General features: G+C 37.1%; 2 protein-coding genes across 8 annotated transcripts; one reads left to right on the top strand and one right to left on the bottom strand.

Moving 5' to 3' along the window:
• LOC109224770 lies at nucleotides 4,627-8,389 on the top strand. 5 transcript variants are annotated; one of them, XM_019389286.1, is made up of 5 exons: nucleotides 4,627-4,959; nucleotides 6,670-6,805; nucleotides 7,472-7,583; nucleotides 7,758-8,056; nucleotides 8,264-8,389. In XM_019389286.1, exons 2-5 carry the CDS (start codon nucleotides 6,695-6,697, stop codon nucleotides 8,318-8,320), a joined length of 579 nt encoding a protein of 192 aa, XP_019244831.1. In that variant the 5' UTR covers nucleotides 4,627-4,959; nucleotides 6,670-6,694; the 3' UTR covers nucleotides 8,321-8,389. The 5 variants fall into 5 exon arrangements, 4 of the variants coding, with proteins under 4 accessions (XP_019244831.1, XP_019244832.1, XP_019244833.1 ...); XM_019389287.1 differs by having other exon boundaries at nucleotides 6,682-6,805; XM_019389288.1 differs by lacking the exon at nucleotides 4,627-4,959 and having other exon boundaries at nucleotides 6,158-6,805; nucleotides 8,178-8,389.
• On the bottom strand, nucleotides 15,355-22,570 carry LOC109224772. Of its 3 annotated transcripts, none has more exons than XM_019389291.1 (12): nucleotides 22,348-22,570; nucleotides 20,780-20,963; nucleotides 20,329-20,655; nucleotides 20,160-20,249; nucleotides 19,534-20,010; nucleotides 19,313-19,451; nucleotides 19,053-19,215; nucleotides 18,824-18,952; nucleotides 17,879-18,073; nucleotides 17,679-17,801; nucleotides 17,307-17,453; nucleotides 15,355-15,648 (listed from the first exon to the last, which is right to left on the bottom strand). In XM_019389291.1, the coding sequence occupies exons 3-11, from the start codon at nucleotides 20,570-20,572 to the stop codon at nucleotides 17,331-17,333; spliced, it is 1,683 nt and encodes a 560-aa protein (XP_019244836.1). In that variant the 5' UTR covers nucleotides 20,573-20,655; nucleotides 20,780-20,963; nucleotides 22,348-22,570; the 3' UTR covers nucleotides 15,355-15,648; nucleotides 17,307-17,330. The 3 variants fall into 3 exon arrangements, with proteins under 3 accessions (XP_019244836.1, XP_019244835.1, XP_019244834.1); XM_019389290.1 differs by having other exon boundaries at nucleotides 15,355-15,651; XM_019389289.1 differs by lacking the exon at nucleotides 15,355-15,648 and having other exon boundaries at nucleotides 17,095-17,453; nucleotides 22,348-22,569.

Genomic DNA, 26,328 nt, shown 5'->3' on the forward strand with positions numbered 1-26,328 from the left:
ACAAAAGCTCACATCCTCTTGACAACATAATCACCCATCTTGACTTAAGAGTTCAAACCAGATCAAAAGCAAGAAACTCACTTGCCTTTTCAGCCTTCCTTTCTCAAATAGAGCCCAAAAACATCAAAGAAGCACTGAAAGATACAGACTGGATCATAGCCATGCAAGAGGAGCTGTATCAATTTGAAAGAAACAAGGTATGGCACCCGGTCCCTCGACCTGCAGATCGAACTATCATACAAACTAGGTGGGTATTCAGGAACAAACTTGATGAGTTTGGAATATAACAAGAAACAAGGCAAGGCTTGTAATTCAAGGCTACAATCAGGAAGAAGGGATCGATTATGATGAAACATTTGCTCCAGTAGCTCGAATAGAAGCCAATTTTGCCTTTGCATCGCATATGGAGTTCACACTGTTCCAAATGGATGCCAAAAGTGCATTTCTAAATGGCTATTTGAAAGAAGAAGTCGATGTCAAGCAGCCTCCTGGTTTTGAGTGTCACGAGCATCCTAAGCATGTGTTCGAACTGGACAAGGCATGGTACTGGCTAAAGCAGGCTACCCAGGCATGGTATGAAAGGTTGTCAAAATTCCTTCTAGAAAATGGATTTACAAGAGGCAAAACTGACAACACTTCTTTTCTGAAGAAACGAGGAAGGAACATGCTCATTGTTCAGAGAGCCACAACTGACTCTCTTTGTGAATAATTTGCAAAACTCATGGGGAGTGAGTTCGAGATGAGTATGATGGGAGAACTAAGTTTCTTCCTAGGACTTCAAGTAAAGAAATCTCAGAAGGGAACATTGATAAGTTAGCAGAAGTACATCAAGGAGCTGCTAAAAAGGTTTGATATGGAAGCATCAAAAGTCATCGACACTCCTATTGCCACAGCTACCCATCTAGACATGGATGAACCTGGTTCCCCTGTAAATCAGACCATGTATAGAGGATCATAGGGTCACTTCTGTATCTCACTGCAAGCAGACCAGACATTGTTTTCAACGTGGGTCTCTGTGCAAGATTTCAATCCAATCCAAAGGAATCTCATCTGAAAGCTGCCAAGAGAATACTGAGATATCTCAAAGGAATGCAGGACCTAGTCCTCTTCTATCCCTTAGGTGACAGCTTTGATCTTATTGGGTATGCTGACGCTGATTATGCAGGATATCTGGTGGACATGAAAAGAACGTCTGGAATGGCACATTTCCTGGGTTCTTGCCTAATCTCATGGGGTACAAGGAAGCAGAACTCAGTGGCACTCGCAATTGCAGAAGCAGGATATGTCGCAGCTGCCTCTTGCTGTGCTCAACTACTGTGGATCAAACAGCAGTTGGAAGACTTTGGAGTGTTCTCAAATTGTGGCCTCTCTTATGTGATAACACAAATGCACTCATATGGTAAAAAATCCAGTTCAATATAAGAGGACCAAGCACATTGATGTACGTCATCATTTTCTCAGAGATAATGTTGAAAAGGGGCATATATACATGAAATTCTGTAGAATTGAAGATCAAATTGCAGATATATTCACCAAAGCCCTGAGTAGAGAACCCTTTGAGAAAAATCGCCTGGCACTAGGGTTGATAAAACCCAATTGAGAACCTGACCCCTCAATGATTGGCTATGAAAGAAATGTTCAGGTAAATTTAGCTAAAAAGCGTTTTCTGGAAAATTCTAAATCACCTATATACCGTTACAAGTAGACACACATGATGATTACAGAGAAAATAGGCAGTTGATGCAGTACGCGCTGGTAAAAAGGGCAAAGCTTACAGATGCAAGATTAGTCAGGGAACCTGGTTCTCTTGACACAGGTTAGTAGTTTCTTTGTTCTCTCATGCACAATTTTTAACGGTTAAAATAAGTGCCAAATCATCAAGTTACTTTTTCTTTGCGTCCTTTGAACCCAAACGTCTCACCTATTGAGAACCGACCCAACTCCCAAAATTGTCGCCCTTTCTTAACCGGTCCCTCATCCATCATAAATACATATATCACTATCACAACTCCTCCCATCAAATTTCAAAACCACATTCTTCTGCCTTTCTTTAAACTGCCAAAATCCCTTATCTTCTTCTCACCATGGCTGAAAATCAAACAACATCAAGTGTTCTAAGCGACATCCCCATTGAGTCCTCACCTGTTGAAACACCGATATTAGGCTCCTGACCCCAAACTACTGCTAGCCAAAATCCTAGGACAGAGCCACCCCCACATTCTGTCTCATCTCCTACCCACTCGAGTTCTAGTTCTCATAGGAGTACCAAAATCTCGACTCCCAAAAGATTTGTAGCCCAAAGCCCTTCTCCTACTTCGCCGAAAAAAGGGGATGAACGGAGTATTGCTGACAAAGAAGTAAATCAGGAAATTTCAAGTTTGCCTATGAAAGAAGGGTCAAGGGTAGATCAAACTGATGGTTCCGAGAAGTTTGACTCAACAAAGAGTGCTCCTGATCTTGTGTCCACAGGTAACACTCCTTCCTCTACTGAGTTTTCCATGGATGTACAAGAGAAAGAGGCAATAGAGAACATGCTATCCATAGCTAATGAAGGGGTTGTTATAGAAGGAGGTGATGATGTTTTTGGGACTCAGGGGGAAGAGTCTAAGACTATGGAAGAGGGTAGTGAGCTTGTGCCTGTTGAACAATCGGCACATGACAATACTACTGGGGTACCAAATGAGGGACCTGTTCCCTCCCAGGAGGATCCAACTTAGGTGTCCTCTCAAGAGCCCCAGGTCAGTATTGACCTTGTTCCCTCTCCTCATTTTGATGCTGAGCCTTTGTGTGTGGTGGTGCCGGAGGAAAGATCTGTGTCCAGAGAATAAAAAGGTGATAGTGAAGAGGATTCTAATGATTTGCCAATAGCAAGCCTGACTAAGCATAGACCAATGGCTGCTCAAGAGTCTACTCCTAAGCGACCCACTACTAGCTTGCAAAGGAAGGAGGCTCTTGAGTCTGCTCTTAAAAACAGCCAAGCTAAGTCAAGGAGAAGAAAGTTGGTAAAAGATGATAAATCAATGAATGAGAAGTCAGTACCTGTGGTGAATGTGGATGAGTGAGAAGCCGAGGAACCTGGTTCCTTGACTAGAAAGCTTTCACAGAAGCATGGTCTCCCCAAGCCAAAAGGGGATTTTCTGTGTCTGCTGAAAATCTGAACAAGTCTGATGACTTTGTGTCTAGTGAAAATATAGTGAAAGAATCTGGTGGTAAGTCTGTGGAAGAGTCTGGTGATGGTGTCATGGAAGAATTGGGTGAAAAGTCTATGAAGTCTGCTGAAAAAGGGAAGAATGTTTGCAAGTCTGCTAAGAGAAAAGCTGATATTGATTAGGAACCTGGTTCCTCAAAGAAGGCTAGAGTGGTTGGTCCAAGGAGTGCTGGGAAAGAGAGGTTGAGAAGTCAAAAGGTTCTATGGGGCCGCACATTTGGCCCCTGATATCTTGGAGGAGGCTGGTATGAGACAGCTGGTTGAGATCTGCGAGTTCCAACAATGGACACATTTGTTCACAAATGATGCTCCAATGGTGTATGAAGAGGAAGTTCAAAGTTTCTATGTTGACCTAGTTAAAGTTGAGGATGATCACATATGTGTGTTGGTGAATGGAGTTGATATGGTAATGGACTCTGCCTTGTTGGGGTCCATTTTGGTGTGCCTGCTGAAGGGCTATCTAGTGTTCATGGATCCTGTTCTCAAAACTTCATAAATGCCATATTATAGGACAGAGCGGTTCAGCAGGGGGAACGGGTTCAGGAGAAGGCCCTCCTTCCTATATATCAATTGTTGTTTGAGATGGTGAACAAGGTACTACAGCCTCAAGCTAAGAGAAGACCTATCACCTCTCGTGTAGACCTGTTCCTTATGGAAGCACTGGACAACTTCACTACCATCAATTTTCCTGGGATTATGATAGAGCACATGAACAAAGTCGCAGACTTTAAAGATGGTAATCATGGGTTGTCGTATGGGTTCCTTCTCACCAAGGTCTTTAAGCACTTCAAGATTCCTCTGAGACAAGATAAAGTGGGCACAAAGAAGCAAACTTTCTCCAAAGCTACTCTTGAAGAATGTGAGTGTAACGAGAAAGTTGGAGGGGTTGGAAGCACTTCTACCATATCTCACCTGATCAATACTCAGAACAGTGCTACTTCGGAGACAAGGCAATTGAAAGCAAGGAATGCTATCCTTGAGACTCAGTTAAGTCAGCTGCAGGAGACACCTAGTTCCAGTAGTTCTCAAGGAGAAGAGGTTGCTCGTCTGACAAAAGAGAATCACTACTAGAAATTGGAGCTATGGCAATGCTTTTTATTGCTACGGATCAGTAACCGTTGCTATAGGTAGTCTATTACGGTTTTAACCGTTACAAAATATTATTGGAACTACCAGGACACTTAGCAACTGAACCGTTGCAATAGTCTTAAAACCGTTCCGATAGAGGTATATATGGCAACGTTTTGTAGAACCGTAGCAATAAATCAAGCTATGGTAATGATTATATCTATTGTTACGGTTATTAATTCCCACCTTATTTTTCACCCAAATTTTCTATACCCGCTAAAATGAAAGGGGCCCACCATCTGATTTTTAATTTTTATTTTTATACCTAATAAAATACTACTATGAAATATGTAAACCCCTAAAATTAGGGTACAAGCTCACTATCGGAATTACAAGGAGATCGGAATCTCCTCCAGTCATCTTCACCACCAAAAATCAGCAAAAACTACCCCAAATCACCTTGAAATCAGTCAAAAAGAAGCCCCAAATACCCCAACGAAAATCAGTCAAAAAGACCTCAAAACAGTCACCTCTGAAAATCGGTCCAAATTTCACTCAAGCGGTCAAAACGCTGCAGAGATAGCCATTAGAGCAGCTCCAAATTAACATCTCCTCCAATACAATCTCCTCCAGTCAACAGCTCTTCTCGCTTGTCAGCGCCATTACCGACTCGCTCGCTCTCCGTAAGTTTTCTGGAGTAGTATTTTACTTTTCATTTTCAGTTCCTCCCTGTTTGCTCAATTACTCAAAATTCATTTTCCTTTCAAAAACCCTAGCATCGAGTTTCTACTTATTTACTAGTTCGCATCGAGTTTCTACTTCGTACGTGTAATTCGGGTAACCTTCAGCTCTTCTTGAGTATTATTTTCTGAAACTCTTAATATTTTTTGATTTGGTAACTGTTATTTTTATATTTTATCTCTTACAGTAATTAATTTTTTAACTCGTACTATTTTTTTCAGCTGCATACACCGTGGTTTCCCCTTTTATATGGTTTTGCAGATCTGTTGTATTCCTATCGATTTGTCAAAGTTCATGTTTATTTTGTTTATTAACTCGATTAATTGACTGTCCTTGTAAAAAAATTGGGAACTATTTGGAACAATGGTTGTGAGCATCTAGTTAGAAAGAGCAGACATGTTTCAATACTTGGGAAACTTATTGGCGTGGAAAAGAATGGGAGCTAAAGATTTACTTTGCAGAATCTGTTTGATTTCTGCTATTTCCAATGCATTTTTCTGCTATTGTAATTATTTTTGTTGGGGTCGAAAATAATTTCCAGTGCAAAATTATTGGTTGTGGAACTGTTTTATTTTTTTGTTGGTAATTTGGTTGTGGATATGTTGTTATTGGAGTTGTTATGTCCTTTTGGCTGCTGGAAATGGTCGTATCATTAATAGATAATTTGTGGTTTAGATTTTAATTAGATAAAGGTGCAGGATAAAAGTTTAAGCTTGGAATACTTTTAACTGCTACATTTGCAACTTAAAGGGAATTAAGATTCCTTACTTGTAATGAAAGCGACTTTCAATTTAACTTTACCAATTAGAATGAGATTTATGTTCATATAATTATGCCTATTTTCAATATATTTATGCTGCTTGATCAAAATGCAGAATTCGCTAGACCCCGCCTTGAAAGAAGTATTATGATTGTAGATTAAGGCAAAAATTGAAATATGAATCTAAAATCTAAATGCTACTTGCCCCTTCCTTTGCTATACCACCTTGTCGTGTTAACGAACCATATCCTTGAGTGTTTAGCTCGTTTAAATTCTGGACAGGTTCATCACTTAACTCGTCTTCCCTCATCGTGTCTTCATGTTGTTCTCTTGTGTGGTCAGCCCCTCTTTCTGGTTGTTTTGTTGTCCGACGCATCATGGATAAAGTTTGTTTACCAGCTGTAGTTTTAGAATCAGAAGTTTCTGCAGCTGGTTGATGTCTCAACATAGCCTGTAGCTTCTGATATCTGCTTCTAAAAGGTAGTACTAGCATCAGTACTTATTTTAGTTGCGCTTTCTAGGGGAAATTTCCATAGTACTTTGATTATCTTCATCTGCGGAGTAGCCATTTCAGCTTGTGTAACCAAAGTATTCTAGGGAGTAGTGACCTCAATCTGGCTGAACTGTTTATGGAGGATGATGGTTGCATCACAACAAATTTGTTGGATAGCTCTTGTTACATAAATTCTTTCACATTCATATTTTCTTTTTGCATCTTACTTTCCGTATATGCCAATGAATAAGAAGGGGGATAGCCCATCTTCTGGATATTATCATCAGTGGACGATATCATCAGTGCTATTATCAGTTGCACCCTCCAACACTTCAGTACCATATGTTCTTGCAATTCATGATTCACAACTTTAACATTAAGATCAGCTGGTTTTATTAGTTAAATTACCAGCTGTAGCAGTAGGATGATCCAGCTTATTTTAAGCTTGCACGACTGGCTTCTCAGCTGGGTTTTGCCGTATTTTTGGGTTGGTTTCGGAAGGAGAATTGCTGAATTTTGCAGAAGCTTTGGGAAGGTAATTTCTTTAGCTGTTTTGCTGTATTTTTGGGCGATATTTGCATCTGTTTTGCTGTATTTTTGGGCGATATTTGCAGCTGTTTTAGATCTAGTTGTCCTGAACACCTGCCTTAGAATGTAATATCTGTGTCATTTTGTCCTTTGAATATTCTAACTGTTTCGGCTTTGCATACTTCTTGGGTGATTTAACTGTTTCTGCTTTGCACACTTCTTGTCCTCTGAAGTACCTTTTAATGGCATTTGAGATCGGTACACTCTAAAGTCTATGCCATGATTTTGGTTCAAATATCAAACCTAATTAGTTATTTAAGCAGAACTTCAATGGAAAATCGAGTTATATGCCTTGACAATACTCTCCTGGGACACTCTAAAGTCCCCCATTCTTGATAATTGTTTCGTCACTGTCCCCTCTTCTCCCGCATCTCTTCAACAGCACTCGCCGCAATCTCAATTATCAATTTGATTTAATGATTTTTGCTTATGTGCATATTATGTGTTTGTGAAAATTCATCGATTTACTGATTACCATCGATGTCTATTCTAAAATGGTCGTTGTGTATGAGCCGACGCTATATGTATATTTCCGTTTCTGCCTCAGAAAATTTTCCATTGGTTCTTTAAAAAGCTACTTGAATCAGATATGGAGATGATACATTGCCTGTAGGAATTACGTAGCTGCGGAATCCAGTACAGGGCTGCTCAGTTACCAATCTTGCCATCCTCTGGAGTTGATACATTGCCTGTAGGAATTACGAAACTGCTAGATAGATCTAAAGGTGACTTCCCAGCTAATTAGTCAAGTACAAGAGTATTAAACCTCCATGAATGAGAGTAATAGCATACGTTTGACACCATAGTTTTATTAATACATACATGAAGCACAATTTACTTTTGAAAAATAATGTCAGAAGTCTTATTCCATTATTCTCAAATAGAATTTGTCCGAACAGGAGTTCCACCATCAGTTACTAAAAACCTGCACACATCTCTGTGGTACATTCTTATGAATGCTGAAGATCTATGGACAATGGATGTCTGGAGGATAGAGAAGGCTCTCAAAGGTTGCCAGTCCCGTAAATCATCTCTCTGTTGTTGGAAATTTCGTCGGTGCTTTGCTTGGTGCATCCATGGGACTAAAAGAAGGCCCAATATTCTTCTATGCTGTTGGATTGGCTCATTATTTGGTCCTATTTGTAACTCTTTACAAAAGACTTCTTATTTCATTGCTCTCTTCCTTTATTTCTCACTGGTAAGTCATTATGCTAGGCAGATTTAGCTTTCAAATACATCATTAACCATTCTAGTCAGCCACGAGTAGAACAACATCTCTAATTATTTTTGAAAGGTTTATTAACAGTTTCTTTGTCAAGGTTCTTATGTGTAGCTACAAGCTATATTATTCGTGAGAATGCTGTTCAAGTGTTAGGCTAATCCTTTATTCTTGTCCCTTTACAAGTTGTTCGTATTAATTTCTTTCGAGGCTTCAGGTATGAGAAATTTGCCTTTGTCCTGAAAAGCTCTCTTATTCCTCTTCACCTTTGGCTTAATGTGAAATGCTTGTCTCATTTGTTAACTTCAGGTTTTCATTGNCTCTCCATTCACAGTAGCAACTTCATAACCTACTGCATTATCAGGTTTTTTATTTGTAGCAATACCAGTTCGATTCCCTCCTGTTACTGTCACTATATCACTGCCATTACCTCGTTCATTCAACACTCTATTTCCTGCTTCTATAGCCATAGCTTGAGACATCCTAGCTAAGGCACGATCCATAGGAACAATAGCAACATTTTTAGATATAACAGAGTTATTGAAAATCTGAGCACCAGCATTAAAATTAGCATCAGTTAACATTGCTTTTGATCCATCTGTTGTTTCTGCCTCAATTTCACCTTGAACATTTAAAACCTGCTGTTGCAAAACTTGCTGCTCGACCAAAATTTTCTTTTTTGCTGCTTCATCAACCAGCTTATCACCTGCTATTTCCATAGATCTTTGATTCATTCTTTTGGCATTCAAGTAGTCCCTAGCATCACCTTGCAACTTCTCAAGATTTGTGATGTTACCTTGCCGGACGCTGGAGTTGTGGCTCTTGTATGTCCATTATTATTTTTTTCTTTTTTGATCAATTTATTTAGTCTAGGCATTCCAGATGAAAGGTAATGACTTTATTTATCCTCTTTTGTAGGTGGAGTAGATCAAGAAATAGAAGATGAAGGCAATGAAGATCTAGACCTTACTTAAGATGAATTTTGAATTGCTATAGATGAATGTTCTAGGAATCTTTTGTTGTCAACATTTTGAAACTTACTATCTTGAAATGTATTAAACTTATGCACTTGGGGTAGAACATTTACTTTTATGGATATTATTAGCCTGTTGGACGAGTTATATTATTAATAATTTCATTAGTTGATTTATTTAAATTTTAGTTTTATATATATATATATATATATATATATATATATATATATATATATATTATTACAATAGGAGCTATATTTCTGTTTTATATGAACTGTTACAATAGCCTATCATAACTGTTGCAATAGGACACAAATGGCGTTCCATTAGAATGTAAACCGTTCCAATAGATCCAGTAAACCGTTCCAAAATGCCCTCTAAACCGTTCCAATAGGTATTTAAAACCGTAGCGATACAAAAACAACCGTTACAATAGCTTAAAGAGACCGTTGTTATATCCATAAATAACCATAATAATAGCTTACGAAAGTGTTGCATTAGATAATATGGTAACGGTTATGAGCCGTTGCATACACATTATAGTAACGGTTTTAAACCGTCCCAATTGGAAGGAATAATCGTTCCAATAGAGAAAAGGAAAACCGTTGCGATAGACGTCTCTATAGCAACGAATATGAAAACCGTTCCAAGAACCGTTCCTATAGCTCTATTGGCACGCGAGCGGATGCGACGGTCTTTAAACCGTTTCAATATTGCTACGGCAACGGTTTATCTACCTACTGGAATGATTTTCCATGCGTTACCAAAGACCAATTTTTCAGTAGTGAATGCTGAGCTTAGGAAACAAGTGGAGGACCTGAAAGAGAGACTGCTCAACGAGCAAATGTCAGCAAATGCTCGAATGGATTTAGTCCTCCAAACCCTTGCATCTGCATCTAAGCCCTCTCCTTCCAGTGCTCCCTAAACAACATCCCCCCAGTGTCCAGTCTTTAGTGATTAGTGTATTCCCTCAATGTCAGTTTTTATGGTAATGTTTATGGAATTTTTTTAATTGTTCTAAATTGTGGATGGTGGTAGTAACATTGACTCTGCTCCTGTTGAAAAATCCAAATTATGTTAATGCAAGTTTTTCCCTTTTTGCTATCTATGCCTTGTCTTTATGCTATGTTTTTAGTCATGTTGTGTGCACACAAGTGGCATGAGTTAACTCACGCAAGACTTCTTTTTGCTATAAGCTTGTTGCTATTCTTTTTATGATGCCAAAAGGGGGAAGAATAATGTGCATAATTGAATGCACTGATTAAGGGGGAATACAGATTTAGGGGGAAACTGAAGGTTTTTCTGGTTCACTGTCTGGTTATGTGCGGCTTTTTCTGGGATTTTCAATTATAAGTTTGTCATCATCAAAAAGGGGGAAATTGATAGGTTACAAGTACCTTGTTTTATGTTTTGATGATCTAATAAACTTACTGTCAAGAACCAGGTAAGGAACCAGTTACGTATCCTCAAGACCTTAAGATCGAAAGGTCCAGCTAGGGATATGCTTCAACTCTTCGGAGTCAGAGGAACAACAAAGGGAACAGATAGCCATCGTTTCCCGAGGAAACTGCATAAGTCAACTGCCCCAGCTGTAAAGTTGTTGTCTGCACACGCTACAGTGCAGAAACAGTGCAGCAGTCAACTTTATGGGGAGGGTCTTTTACCTACCTTGCTTACATCATCCCAAGTGATACCACAAATGTATTGTTAACATCAAGGAAGGTAAAACAAAGATTTCAACACTTACATAATACACAAAAAAAGCACTCTCACGTGATTGATCATCCAGCAAGCAATTCTCAAGTACATCAAGAACAAAGAACAACACGACTACGGACCAGTTCCCATATAAGGTTATTATATGTCCTTAGTTGAGTTGTAACTTTGTAATAGTTCTTCAAGTGTAATTCCTACTTAGCTTGTTTAGAAGTATTATGTAGGAAACCCTTTGTAAATCTTAAACCCTTGTGTTTGAGTCTTGGATAGAGTTAGTCGAGTTGTAAAGTCTTTGTAATAGAGTTATTACAAAGTGGAATTGTAATCTAAAAGTTTCTCAGTAGTGAAGTTGAAATCCTACGAGGGTTGGTCGTGATTTTTAATCCCGTTGAGCTGGGAATTTTCCACGTAAAATTCCTCTTGTCATTTACTTACTGCAGTGTGCGTGTATTCTGTTGAACCTGATAGAGAACCTGGTTCTCTATAGAGTTTGGTGGACCCTTAAAATATATCAAGTGTAATATAATCTTGCAAGTGAGTGGGAAGCTTGCGTTGTCTCCCAGATCTCCTAGGCTTTAGAATTGGTGAAAGATCTTGTAAGGTGATGTCAGGTAAGTCTTGTGAGGTGACAATAGGAGAGCCAGAAGGCTGTGACTCAGAAAGAGAACCTGCAGAGTGATCGAGGGTAGACTCATCAGATGCAACATCAACATTGTTTGAACTGAGTGGAGTGTCTGTTGTGGATTAAAGAGCATCAGTATGTAGGTCAGTGATGAAGGGAATTGAATGGATGGTTGAAGGGAAGGAACCAGTAGTAGGAGAAATAGCAAAAGGGAAAATGTCTTCATGAAAGACTACATCTCTAGATATGTGGATTCTTTTAGATTCCAGATTTAGCACTTTATAGCCTTTTGTGTCAAAAGGGTATCCAACAAAAACATGTGGCACCGTTCTGGGCTCAAACTTTTCATTATGTGTTTTTGGTATAGTAGGAAAACACAGGCAGCCAAAGCTCCTAAGGTGAGAGTAGTTTGGCTTTTTCTTGTACAGAAGTTCAAAAGAATATTTGTTCTTGAGATAGAAAGTAGGAAGTCTGTTTATTAGGTATGTAGCTGCTAGAATGCACTCTCCCCAATACCTCACAGGCAACTTTGACTGAAATAAGAGTGCCCCGGATGTCTCTAAAAGATACCTATGCTTCCTTTCAACTACACCATTCCGTTGTGGTGTGTATGGACAAGTTCTTTGGTGTACAATGCCTTGATCTAGGAAGAAAGAGATTGCTTCTGCACTATTCAATTCTAAACCATTGTCTGATCTGACTGACTTTATGGTTGTGTGAAATTGGTTTTTAACAAGAGAAACAAAAGCTTTGAGAACTTGCAGGGCATTACTCTTGCTGGATAGGAGGTGAGTCCAGGTGGATTTGCTGTGGTCATCTACCATGGTAAGAAAGTATTTATAATTGTTATATGTAGGTATATGATAGGGTCCCCACAAATCAATATGTAACAAGTCAAATATCTGGTTGGTGTTGCTGGTCCTTTGGGGAAATAGCAATCTGGTATGTCTGGCCATTGGACAAATGGAGCACATGAAGGGTTGTTTGTTAGAGAAGGTAACAGGAATGGTGGTAATGCTCTTCATTTTAACAAAAGGAACATATCCCAATCTGTTATACCACAATACATTGACATCATTGCCATGAGACAAACAAGAAAAAGGAACACAAACAGGAGTTTTATTATGAATGGATTTATGTACATTTGAGAGATAACCATATTGTGAAGAGTCCTTATCACAGGTAGTAGATGGCTTATTGCAGATGGATCTATTTACATCACGGGTGTGGGATGGAATACAAGAAACAGAAAGAGTAGATGCTGAAACATTACTAGCATTCTTCAAGCAGAGAGAACAAAGAAGGTACAACCCATCTCTGATCTTACCAATCTCCAGAGGCCTCTTCATTAAAGGGGCATGCAGAAGACAACAAGTATCAGTGAAAGCTATTAAAGACTTGAGTTGGGCAGTTAAAGAAGAGATAGATATGAGATTAAATTTGAATGATGGGACAAACATGACTCTATGCAAGGTGATTTGAGGAGCAAGTGACACACTACCAATTTCTGTCATCCTAACTCTGTAACCATTTGGGAGAGTATCCAACAAGGGATAGGGTAGTATTCTAATATCTAGCAAAGAAGATCTATTGAAAGTCATATGATGGGATGCCCCAGAGTCTAAAATCCATGTGTCAACCCAAGTTCTGAAACATTTACAATAGGTGATTAGCTTATGCTTCCGATCAGACTCATATCTCGATTAAATCTAAATCTTTCAAATAAACTAATGTGAAGTGAGGTGAAACTTGCAAGAATATATTGGTTAGAATGGTCTAAGAGAAACTTCTCTCGAATATTTCTCAATCTTAATTTAAGAGGTAGATCACAAAGCTCCTTCGATTACTTTAAAGAAGTACAAAAATAAATTAAGACATGCGTTGCAACAATGTTCAATATTATGCTCCTCTCCTATTAAACAAGATAATGAATAAAGTCACAAGTAGAGTTAAAACTCTTCCAATAAATTCAAGCAATTAAGCAGTAATCAAATCCATAAACAATAATCAAGTCACCAAATTACGTCAAACCCTAAGGTAAACTACTCCATAATTATGGAGGAAGTCATCACAAAAAGAGTTAAAGAATAAGAGAGCATAAATCTAACTTTACAATCCAAACTCCCGTATTGAATTGATGGAGAGATGATGAAATCCCATATCTTGTAGCCTCCAATCCTCTCCCAAAGCTTCTAAGGTCAAAATCCCCTTCAAAAACGTGTTTCCAGTATATTTATACCAAGTAGAAACGAACCCAGATGAAACTACCCTCTTTGAGCCGAAATAGGAAAACCTACAAACTTTTTACACTTTATGCGTCGCACGGTGCTACGCAGTGTGTGTCGCATTACTGCATTTTTCTCGGTTGTAAACTCTCTAAATTTGGCTTATCTGACAAAATTTTGTACTGATGTCACGCACTATGCCACACACTATGCCTAGAATTAGTGTACATGCGAAGCATTAGTACAAATATCATAACCCTTGCGCTTTCTTCCAACTTTCGTATGCTACGCCGGTCCACGAGTCCCGGACACGATCCTGGTTTGATTCATTGGCTTTTACTCTGACTTCAAAGCTCCTATTAGTTGATTTAGCTCCAGAATATCTTCTTAACTCGGAATCATCTCCTATAAAGCATAAAATATGTAATAAGTGCAAATCACTATTATTTAAGCTCAAACACGCTCAAAGTGCAGTAATTAGAGTGCAGAATACGGCTAAAACACGTGCTCCTAGCCTACCATCAACACCCCACACTTAAATCATTGCTCGTCCTCAAGCAATCAAACTACACTTCACATAGAAACGACCTTCTCATCATACAACTTCCCTAACGCATCATGCCAAGAATATTTAAAATACACTAAACATCATATCATAACATCATAACCTGTTCACTTACTCTAACACAGAGGTCAAAGACTTTACCTTACCTTCGCAAATTATGTGCCCTCACACAAACAATAGAGAGTAATTCCACACACAATAAAATTCAACAACAAATATGAACTCAAGAAGAAAGAATTAGCTCACTCTCAGAAATCAAATTCATGCACCACATAAAATGTACTATAAGCTTGCCCATAGTGTAATACTCTACTAATTGAGCTTATTCAATCAAAGATCAAATAGGACTTAATTTTGGTTGTAATGTAGGTTGCGGATGGGTAGGATACATATGAATATAGTGACTACACCTCCCTGAGCACTTTAATACATACAATTTCATAATTTAAACCCCACACTTATTTTGGACCGAACCCCAACCTTCACAACATTAAGCTCCCCATATCTTTAACCACAAACAAGACGAGAACTACTACTAGCAAGGGATCACTTTTTCTCTTTTCTAACACACTCTTATTTTCTTATTTTCAGAGTTTTGATTAATTTTTCTTTCTCTTTTTTTTTTCCAATTCCTTACATGTGGCCCTCATAATTTTTCAAATAATGCACCTTTCTCCTTTTTTACGTTCAACTCAAAAACCTGACCATACCTCCACTTAGATTTTACAAGCTCATACAAACTAAAGTACTCACAAGAGGTAAAAGGTTCAAACATATAGACAATTCAAACAAAGGGGTCAAGCTTGTAGTGTGGTTGCCAAAGAATTATGAATACAGGCTCAACGGGGCTAACTAAGATATACATTAATTAGGTAGGTAAAAGCATATAATTGGCTCAACAAAGAAATGCCTATATCACTTCCTAGACTGAACGAGACTACTATTACTCTTTGCAAACACATGGAGTAAGTTTTAGACGTCAACGGACATGCATATCACCAGCAACCTCGCACACATATGGCACATAACTCAGACAGGATTGGATCTATCCCGACTCTCTAGTAAAAGCAATTAAGCAAAGTCGCAATCAACCAAATTAAGGCACTTATCTATGAGTCAAAAACTGAACCTAGGAGTCACAATTAAGGCACTCACTACTCTCAAGGCAAACCACGTCAAGAAAAGTCATATCCATCTAATACATAGCACAAGACTTCACTATTCCTAAAAATGAAAATTAATTACACCTGGTTCAAACAAAACCCTTGGAAAAGAACCACGACACAAAGAAAAATCAAGGGAAAATTGTTACAACTATCATAACCCTTGCGCTTTCTTCCAACTTTCATATGCAACGCCAGTCCACGAGTCCCGGACGCGATCTCGGTTTGATTCATTGGCTTTTACTCAAACTTCAAAGCTCCAATTTGTCGATTTAGCTCCAGAATATCTTCTTAACTCGGAATCATCTTCTACAAAGTATAAAATACGTAATAAGTCAAATGACTATCATTTAAGCTCAAACACGCTCAAAGTGAAGTAATTAAAGTGCAGAATGCGGCTAAAATACGTGTTCCTAGCCTACCATCATGCTTCATTTACGTGTTGTGCAATTAACTACTCCAAGTATCTTGTTGGTTCGTTTGTCCCCCCCCCCCCCCCTGCTTGTTGCCCATCAGTGCGAGTAGAAGACCTTTCAGGTGAACTTTCTAGTGAATGTTGTGGAGTAGCTGTGGATGTGTGATGTGATGGAGTTCTACCTTGTTGATTCACATGATCAATTTCGTTAGCAGTAGAGATGTTTTGTTGTTAAAAAATAAAATTTTGAAAGTGAACAGGTTATCAGATTCCCGATTACGAAACCAATTTGTCTAACCCAAAAATAATTTTTATGGTCAAAGTTAATATTAAGAAAAACTGGGTTACTGATAACCAAAATTATTTCACTTTCTTGGTAATGCAGAAATAAAGCAAATAATTGAAATAATAAGTAAGGAAAGAAAGATTATTGTTGATTGCTAATTTTTTCCAGAAATGCAGATTAGAATCTTGAACCAAATAAAATAAAAAACTGATTGCATATTTAGAGATATTCTGATGATTGTAGAAAATGAGGTATGAGTCCTTGTATAAGGATACACAATTGTAACGGTTTTCCTACTTAATTTTGACTCGTTTACGGCATTAATTGCCTTGATTGCCCGTTACAAAATTTAATTATAACGGTTACGGTAATAATAGAGGATCACCCGTAATCAAAGCTATTAATGATTCCCGTTCCATTTTTATAACAGATTCGTGAATCTTCCCCTTTTACAGTCTTCATTCATCTCGTGCCTATTTCTTCTTTTTCAACTGTTAGATCTGGTACCTCCTCTAATAAAACATTGTGGGTGTTTTATCCGTCCTTTCTGTTTTTCTTTATTGACCCAATTATAAGTTCCACTTGTCACCCCGTTGTTGGTCCATGTGTCATGCTTTTTTTTTTCCACCAGTACACTAGTTATGTTGGGATTATTATATAATTAATAATGAAGGGATTGTTATAACGTGATTAATAACGAAAGAATTGTTACATATGAATTACTTACTTTAAAAGAGTATTTTTGTATAAATAATTTAATCTCATATTGCTAATGCATGTATTATTATTTTATATTCTATTCTGCATAAAATAATACATAGATTTTCTTATAACTTAAAATATGAATATTATTTAACATCATCAACCAAACAATGCTAGTATTGAGGCGAATATTTTTTTCTTATGAGACCCACCAAACACTATACTTATTTTATGAGAGATTTTATGCTGGGATTAATACTCCAACACCACAACCAAACGACATGATATATCAAGACAAATGAAGGATCTCATAGGAGCAAACTAGCACTAAAGTATATGGAAGACAGAATGCATGACAAGTGAGGAGAAACTATATAAGACCTTTTCACATTTCATCAGCAAAACTTTTTTGGGTGTTACCAAATTGTTGTAAACATGATATACTAGTATTTCGCATATTACATAAAATATTTTTCGCCTCTTATGAAATTGTTTTATGTCATTTATAGAAAAGCTGGAATTGCTTAATTACAAGGGGACTATCTGAAGACTCCTCCATACCAGATGCAGGTGCTAGTAGTAATATCAATCTGAACATGAATCATCAACACACATAAGTGTTGGTATTTGGCCATTATCAACAAAGTCAATCTTGTTCAATCTCAAACAACCAAGCACTTTCTCTGGTAGCTCTTCTGGCTTCTGTGCCTGCACAATTCAGGAAAAAGTTAAAGTTCCATTCATTGACGGTATAAAAAATATTTACACAATCAAATCACTCAAAAGATAATTATAGATGGTACGCTGAAAAATTAGTAAGTAATGTACACAGCTAGTGTAAAGAATTTGTCAAGCCAAAAGCTAAGCCAACATTCTCATTTCTGCAAAATTCAATTCTTTCTGTAATATAGTAAGTAAAAAATGATGAGAAACCTGAATTGTTAGACCAAGATCCAGTATTCCAAATCCTAAACGATCCCTAAAAGAGTCGAGTCCTTTTCTTGCAATGTAGCTGAAGCGATGAATGTCAAGATCAATTTCCAAGTAATTTGGCCCCTGTCCAATTACAGCAAAGTTTTTATGACGTCAGTGCATAAAGCATAAACTCTAAATCCAAAGGATAGAGGATCCACCTGATAAAAGCTGTGTTGAGGGCGCGAAAGCACAGGCTTCTCGTTGTAAGCATTTAAAAGCTTGCTTTCAGTAGCATTTGAAACAAGCTCATCTGGATTAACCACCCCGACCATAATCTTCAACCTCTCTCTAAAAGGAACAGATGATTCTCTTGCAAATCCTTTTACCTTTTCCATATCATCCTCAACTAATCTCTGTCATACCAATCAACAGCACATATAAATTAAAATTAAATATGGAAAAAGACTGAGGCGTAGTAGTTGTTGTATGGAAGAGAAAATGGAGACATTGTGTTCATGAATCACAAAATCGTTCTGACAGAAGAGCTCAGTCTATTTTCTAAATTTGGCATATTCTCACAAATATATGTTTGGAAGGGGAGCCTTGGCGTAACTGGTAAAGTTGCTGCCATGTGACCAAGAGGTCACGGGTTCGAACCGTAGAAATAGTCTCTTGCAGAAATGAAGGATAATATAGCGTACAATAGACCCTTATGGTCTGGCCCTTCCTCGGACCCCAAGCAGTGCGGGAGCTTAATGCACTGGGCTGCCCTTTTTGACAATCATATCTTCAAGTAAGACAGCAAAAACCATAACGCGATGTGTATTTTACTTCCAAGACTAGCATAGATGAAATCAGGGGCGGATTTAGGGGGCGGAAGGGGGTTCGCCCGAACCCCGTTCGCCGAAAATTACACTGTATATATAAGGCAAAATCTGATTTTTACCTTTATATATTAAGTTTGAACCCCCTTAACACAACCCAAAAGTGTAATTTAGTGGTCAAAGGGGGTTCAAAACCTTTATAAGGTCATAGGTTTAATTCCCACTAGCTACAAAAAAAAAAAAAAAATTTTGAACCCCTTCGTGAAGATCCTGACTCCGCCACCGGATGAAATCCTCTACGTGTCAGAAGGAAAACTGATGAAGTTGACATGAAATTACCTTGATGCTGTCCTGAAACTGGGGAGAAATGTCTTTGTCAAAAGTTTCAGAAATTTTGAAATATAATACAAGGCTTAAGCCTTCACCATCAGCATCACCGACGAACATTGGAGCAGGATAAGTAGGCAACTGAAACAAAATATCAAGAATATTTCATTAGAATAGGATGTTATAATCCAATGTAAACTCATCCGTGAAGGCGCGGCCGGGGCAGAGACTACACTCATACCTGAATATTAACAATTAGTAATGGAGGAAATTTCCCATCTCCTTTTACAGAGGGAAGCACAAGGTGTTGTGCAATGTGGTTGATCTTTTTAGGACATACAAATAAATCAACACCAATAGGAGTATAAGGAGACACATTTGGTGCTGGTGATTTTTTCTTGTCTCTGCAATTCAAGGGAAAAATCAAGAAATATATGTATAATGACTAATCCATTACAACTTATTAATTGGAAAAGGAGAAGAATCCACTTAAATGTGTACCTGAAATAACTATCACTACGGAGCTTAAAGTTCGACGGATCAATCTTTGACCAACTTCCTGCTGTTAGCTTTTCTTCTGTACTTTTACAAGGAATTTGGTGCCCGGCCTTGGGACGATAAAGATATTTTTTCGATGAACCTACAAGATTACAACTATGTTTAAATTTATCATAATAACATATTTTTCGATATATTGAAATGGAAAGTAGAAAGGTACTTACAGTATTTAGTATCTTCTTTTCCATCCACAGATGTTCTCTTTAGAGAAAGCCTAATAGTCGATTGCTTTACTTGAGAAACTTGACCTGAATTTGATGAACTAATAATCTTTTCATTGAAACTCAAGGAAGTAACCAGCTTTGGTAAGACAGTCTTGAGCACATTCTCTTGAGTTTTCTCCTGCATACCAAATTTATCCTCTTTAACACTATTAAAACTTCCATAAGCGCGGTCCAAAAATCGCTTCCTTTGGGCTCCAAGGACTTCATGCGTCCCAAGGGACGCAACTTCATAGCCGTGACCACATATTAGTGCAAGTCCTTTTGGACTATTAACTCCATCTTTGAGCAAAAACTTGTCTGTTCTACTGCCATCGATCTTGAGATATCGTTCGTGGTACTCCTTGTACTTAAGTTTGCTATCCATAAAGCATGACGATGTTTCATATTGAAGTACTTGTCCAGGTTTAGGGAAAAGATCTACAAAAGTGAAGAGTATAAATAAGCAAATGAGGAATAAGGACATGGACAATGCTCGATCATTTATCACAGAGAAAGAATTGACATTGCTTATAGACTAAAGTAATATGTTGGTCCAAAAAATAGAGGAAAACTACTGAAGTCATTACCTTCGTGGACGCTACTGAAGTCATCATCATCGTCTGACTCAGACTCGACATTGCTGTATGTGTCAAACCATGCTTCTTCTTGGCTAAGAACTGCAAGTTTTAATAGCCACACAATTAGAGCACAAGTTTCAAAAGTCTTATATCCACACGATTCAAAAGAAAAACTTACCATTAGCATCAGTTTGAGTATGATGCCACTGCAACTGAGTCTGAGTAAGATGGTATTTGGAACTGGAGACCTCAGATCTTCTAACAAACTCACTAACAGCAATATGTGGTCCTACATCACTCTTTCTTCTCCTGGTTCCTTCTGCAAGAGAGATTAAATTCTTTGCACGGAATTTTCTATGGCGACGACGGTGTCTCTTCTCTACATTGATTGTATGGCCTGGAGTTGATACACAAGCACCCATTTTTCTAACTCAGCTCACAAATGTAGCTTCTGCTAATTGTAGCTGTCCCATTCCAGCTAGTTGAACAGAAGAAATAAGGATACCTGGTAGTTGAGCACAAGTAAATTGAACTGTGTGATTATTGTAGGAGGGGATCCATCCATACACCTAATGTCTTCGTCTCGAACTATAAATGTTTTAAAACGCGCATTTATACAAATTCCATACCTATTGTCACAAAGGAAAGGAGTAGTGGATACAACGACACACTGAACTTGTTGGTCTAAAATCTTGAATCCGTCTCTGGTCTATAGAAGGCCAGTTTCAGAAGAGCTAACGTCGAAAAAAAAAAAGGATAGTTTTTTAAATCTACATAAAAGTTCCAAAATTGTAGAGCACACGTCAACAGGACCTGCAAAGTAGCATTAAGTATAAATCAACTTGAATGTTGTCACGTGTAATTAAGGAGCATAAAGAGCCCAGATGCAGACGCTGCTTATAGTTAATTATTTCAATTGAACTCAATATTATCATGGAATATATATATATATATATATATATATATATATATATATATATATATATATCCATTTGATTTCAATTTATTTTTTTCTGCCTAAGGAACATATTCTACCTCAAGTTTTGATGCTCCTTATTTGGTAAAGATCGGGGTTCAAACCCTCAAACTCTCAAAGAGAGATGAAGCGCTTCACCAGCTAGCCAACAAAGTGTTTTGTTACTAGTGTCATTTTTTATATTTATACCAATATCTTGTTTTGCTTATAATTTATTTCCACATATTTGATAAAAAAGAATTACGAAGCAGCACTCCGTGATACTGCTTGAGGCAAGGTAAATCCACCTTTACTTCTATCTATATACCTAACCCATTCATACTAGAAATGACATCCTATTATATATTGTCCTTTCTCATGCTCCTTATTCCTCCCCATCTTCAAAATTCGTTTCATAATTTTCAAAACAAAAATTTGATCAAGGATAGAAAAAGATTGTTTAATATATGAGGAATATTTTCCCGGTTCAGGGCTAAAGAAGCAATATCACTTAATTATTACCGAACTGACTGCAATCTTTTTCTGGCTGTACCAAAGCGGCTGGCTCTTAGGAGTTATGTTACATCAATAATTCAAATATATCTTCTTGATGTATTCATATCCAACGGCTCTGATAACTATGTGTATATTTTGTGAATATTTTTAAATATTGAATTTAGACAGTTTTAGATGAAGCTACATGAGTTGAAAGAATATGTATACCCTAACTAATTAACTAGCTTGAGATATAGGCATTATTGTTGTTGTACAAACAAATAGTAAAAATACATAATCTACTCATATATACCGAATACTTACAATGATCACTTGAATACATACCCGTAAACATTCTATATAACCTAGGTCACGAGTGTGATCCAAAATCCAAAGTTGTGACCCAAAAATAATACACATACACACATGCATGCCTAGGTGATGGCAAGAGGGTTCAATTGAATCACTTATAGCTAAAAATTCCATTGTGCAAATAGGGCGATTTTTATTTTTTTTATTACGTATAAACTGGTGAATTCCTTTGACATACGAGAAAATTCTTGTGTACTGTGCCAAAGGGAATTCAAAAATTGCTTTCCACCACAAGTTTACGTAGTATGGGTTGAAATTCCAATATATTTTTTGAATTCCCTTGTATGTATTTCTGGCTACGTCAATGCATGCATGTGTGTGCGCATATGCAGGAATTGAAATAGCGAAAGGAAGCAGAGATCAAAGGGTATGTACCTGTTATATATACATATATGTAACGTAAAGAGGAATATTGATAAAGAAGGAAGAGAATGAAAGAAGCTTGGCTTGGTTTCTCCCTCTCTTACATAATTTGTGAAAGAACAAAACAAGAACCAAGAAAGAGAGGGAGAGAGCTAGCACAACAATTCCAAACCTTCTCTTTTCTCAATTAGCTCTATTTATAATTTGATGAATTTATTTCCCCTGTTTTTATATTTCAATGGAATTTGACGGAGTGATTATATAGATAGAAAGAGAAATGTTGAAAAAAGGAAGGAAGAAGAAGAAAAAAAGGAACGTTCTTTTAGCTGCATGTGTGACTGTTTGCTTATTTCGTTACGGGCTAGCTCCACTCCATCCATTCAATATTCATGCACTGATGTTTGCATAAACTCTATCACTTTTTCTCTTGCTCCTTTTTGTTCTCTTACAAAATTAAACACTAAAGTAACAATTACATCATTATATATATTTTCCTCATCAGTTTATCATTTGTCCATGAATAATCAAAATTATGGATTCGTGAAAATTAAATAGCAAATGCGAACAAGTATTTTATCATATTCTTTTTTTCCCTTTTAATTCAAATTGTATTGGAAAATTAAAAAATAGTTGGAAAAACGAAATTGTATTGGAAAATTAAAAAATAGTTGGAAAAACGAAATAATACTAAATAATTGCGGCAAAGAATATTGTGATTTACTCTCACTCATAATCTTAATGTACTAGTTTCAAATACAAATTTAGAATTTTAAGTTTGCAGAGAATACCGCACTATTGCGTCTCTACTCATTATTTAGAAAATATATGGTTGAAGTCGTCGTGTGTGTGTGTGTGTCTATATATATATATATATATATATATATATATATATATATATATATATATATATATATAGTCTGACCTCTCTATAACAACATCCCTATAAAACAACACTTCACTATAAAAGTCAAGCTTTTTACATCCCTATAAAACAACACTTCACTATAAAAGCCAAGCTTTTTCAGGACCAATTTTTATGTTATTTTACAATATATGTTCTCTATACATCACTTCGCTATAACATCCAAAAATATTCGGAGTAGAGGTTATTATATTTATAGTAGTTCACTTTTTTGAGTAAAGGTTATTACTAATTAGGTTGAAATACTCATCAAACAAGTTTTTCCATAGTTTACCGTTATTAAGGTCAATATTTGTATATATTAACTACAAAATCAGCATTACAACTGGCCAGGCAGTGAGAATCAGGAACCCTGCGGGATCCATTTTGATTTTCCGTTTTTCCTACAACATGCACGAGTAGAGCTTTAGTTTAATGAATTTGAATCATATGCATTGAGTGTAAAAATATTTCACTATTAGTCCAATATGTACGTTTAAAGCACTCAATTTTCTAGGTTATCATGCTTGATATGGAGATTTACCATTTTTTAAGGTCCACTTAATCGTTAGTGTAAAAAATGGACTTTAATTAGAACATTTGACTTATTTTTTGGGAAAAAGAAAACTTGGAAGAGGAAAAGTATAGCTCTCAAATCCCCCATTCTAATTGAAGTTTGTTATATACTCATGTTCTGTTACTGTAGTAGAGAGTGAGATTCATCTTACTAGCATAGTAGTGAGTTTCATCTTCTTAGTAAGATGCAACTTAAGAAATATGTTTAAAAAAAATATTAGATATTATTGTTGTATATACTAGACTGAGATGTACTTGTAAATAGTTGAGGGACTAAAGTGTAAATAGGAATGAGGAGTTAGTTGGAGTCGGTTAAGTGTTTATAAAACGGGATCACTCACGTGTAATGAAGATACATAAGAAAGAAAACCAACTCATCTTCTTCGTCTCATTTCTGCATCTCTCCACTTCTTCTCTCATTCTCCTTCGATACTGTTTTGCTTGCATGCGTACTATTCCTGATGAATCGAACCGAATTTATCATGGTATCAGAGCGGCGATCGTGAATTCATCGAAATTAGAAAGAAATTTGAAGAATCGAAGCTCGTCGGAACTCCAATCTGATCAGCTATGGCATGAAATGAGATCGCCTCACTAGATTACAATCATCCGCTATTTTTACAACCCTTAGATGCTCCTAAACTTTTCCTAATACCGTATAAGCTCACAGGGCCGGAAAGTTACGCGTTATGGAGGGCGATGAAATTGGCACTCCGGGGAAAGAGTAAATTAGGGTTTGTGGATGGAACTTGCGTGAAGAGCACGTACAAAGACGAATTTGCAGAACAGTGGGAAAAATGCAGTGCAATTATTTTGTTGTGGATAGGAAGCACTGTATCGAGTGAATTGATGCCAAGCATTGTCTATGCTTTAAATGCGAGAAAAGTCTGGGGCGATTTCCAGGAGAGGTTTGATAGATCAGATTTGACTAGAATGTATCACCTTTGGACAACCATAGCAACATTGAGACAAGGTACTAACTCTGTAACTACTTATTACTCTAAAATGAAGGATTTATAGGATGAACTTGATGTGTTAGTACCCCTGTCCTCATGTGATTGTGAGGAGTCTAGACCCTCAGTTGAACATTTAAGGTCACACCGTTTGCTGCAGTTTCTTATGGGATTAAATGAAAGCTATAGTAACATAAGGAGTAATGTGCTAGCAAATAGACCTGTAGTGGCTATTAATGAAGCGTATGCAATAGTCACTCAGGAAAAGAGTCAAAGGTCCTTAGGTGTGGTTGATACACGTAGGGAACCACTTACCATGCTAGCAGGAAGGGGTTAAGATTTTAAAGGTAAAAAGCCAAGGATCATTTGTGAGCATTATGCATATAAAGGTCATATATTAGGGAAAACTGTTTTAATTGGCTATCCAGCTGATTCAAAAGTAAAAGAAAAAATTAGACTGGAGGAGGAAAGGTTTATACCAACAATGTGAATGCAAATAAGGAGGAAGGCAAAGCAAAAGTTGTGCAAGTGCAAGGGACTGGACAATTCTTCACAAAAGAACAATACAAGCAACTAGTCAAGCTGTTGTCAAAACCAGCAACATCAAAGTATTCCACAAACATGATAGGTATAATTTCCTTGCTAGCAAATGTAGGTTGTGATTGGATGATAGACACATGAAAAACACATCATGTCATATATTATAAGGACATTCTGAGCAGTGTGAGAAGAACTGATGACCAAGGAAGAAATGAAGTGCAGTTACCTATAGGAAATAAGGCACAAATAACACACACAGGAGAAGCATCTATACCAGGGAATAAGATAGTTAAAAATTCAGATTTTAAATTCAATTTGTTGTCAGTATCAAAACTCACCAGAGATCTCAGTTGCTCAGTCACATTCTTTCATGATTTCTGCATATTTCAGGATCTTTGCTGTGGCAAGGTGATGGGGATTGGTAGATAAAACAATGGATTGTATCTGCTAAAGGAGCATATAAATGTAGCTGCAGCAGGTTTCTTTATGAACAAAGGAGCAGAAAGTGAACTTTGGCACTTGAGGTTAGGATATACATCATTGAAGTCAATGCAGCATATTCAGAGTTAAAGAATAAGGTGGATATACAGGTGCAAGAAAATTGCCATGTCTGTCCATTAGCTAGACAGTGTAGGTTAAAGTTTCCTTTAAGTAACACCAGCTCCATTAGTTCTTTTCAGCTTGTTCATCTAGATGTTTGGGGACCCGATATAGTATCTACATATGATAGAAAGTATTATTTTGTCACCATTGTGGATGACTACAGTAGATATACCTGGGTATGTTTGATTTAATCAAAATGTGAAGTGTTAGTTGAAATAAAGAACTTTGTTGTTATGATAAAGAATCAATTTTGTGTGACTATGAAAGTGTTCAGGTCAGATAATGGTAGTGAGTTCTTTAATTCTCAGTACAATAATTGACATCTTTGGGAATCATACATCAAAGTAGCTATCCATATACACCCCCGCAAAATGGCGCAGTTAAAAGGAAGAATAAACACATCCTATAAGTTGCAAGGGC

Source organism: Nicotiana attenuata, chromosome 4, assembly GCF_001879085.1.
Source record: "Nicotiana attenuata strain UT chromosome 4, NIATTr2, whole genome shotgun sequence".
NCBI lineage: Eukaryota > Viridiplantae > Streptophyta > Magnoliopsida > Solanales > Solanaceae > Nicotiana > Nicotiana attenuata.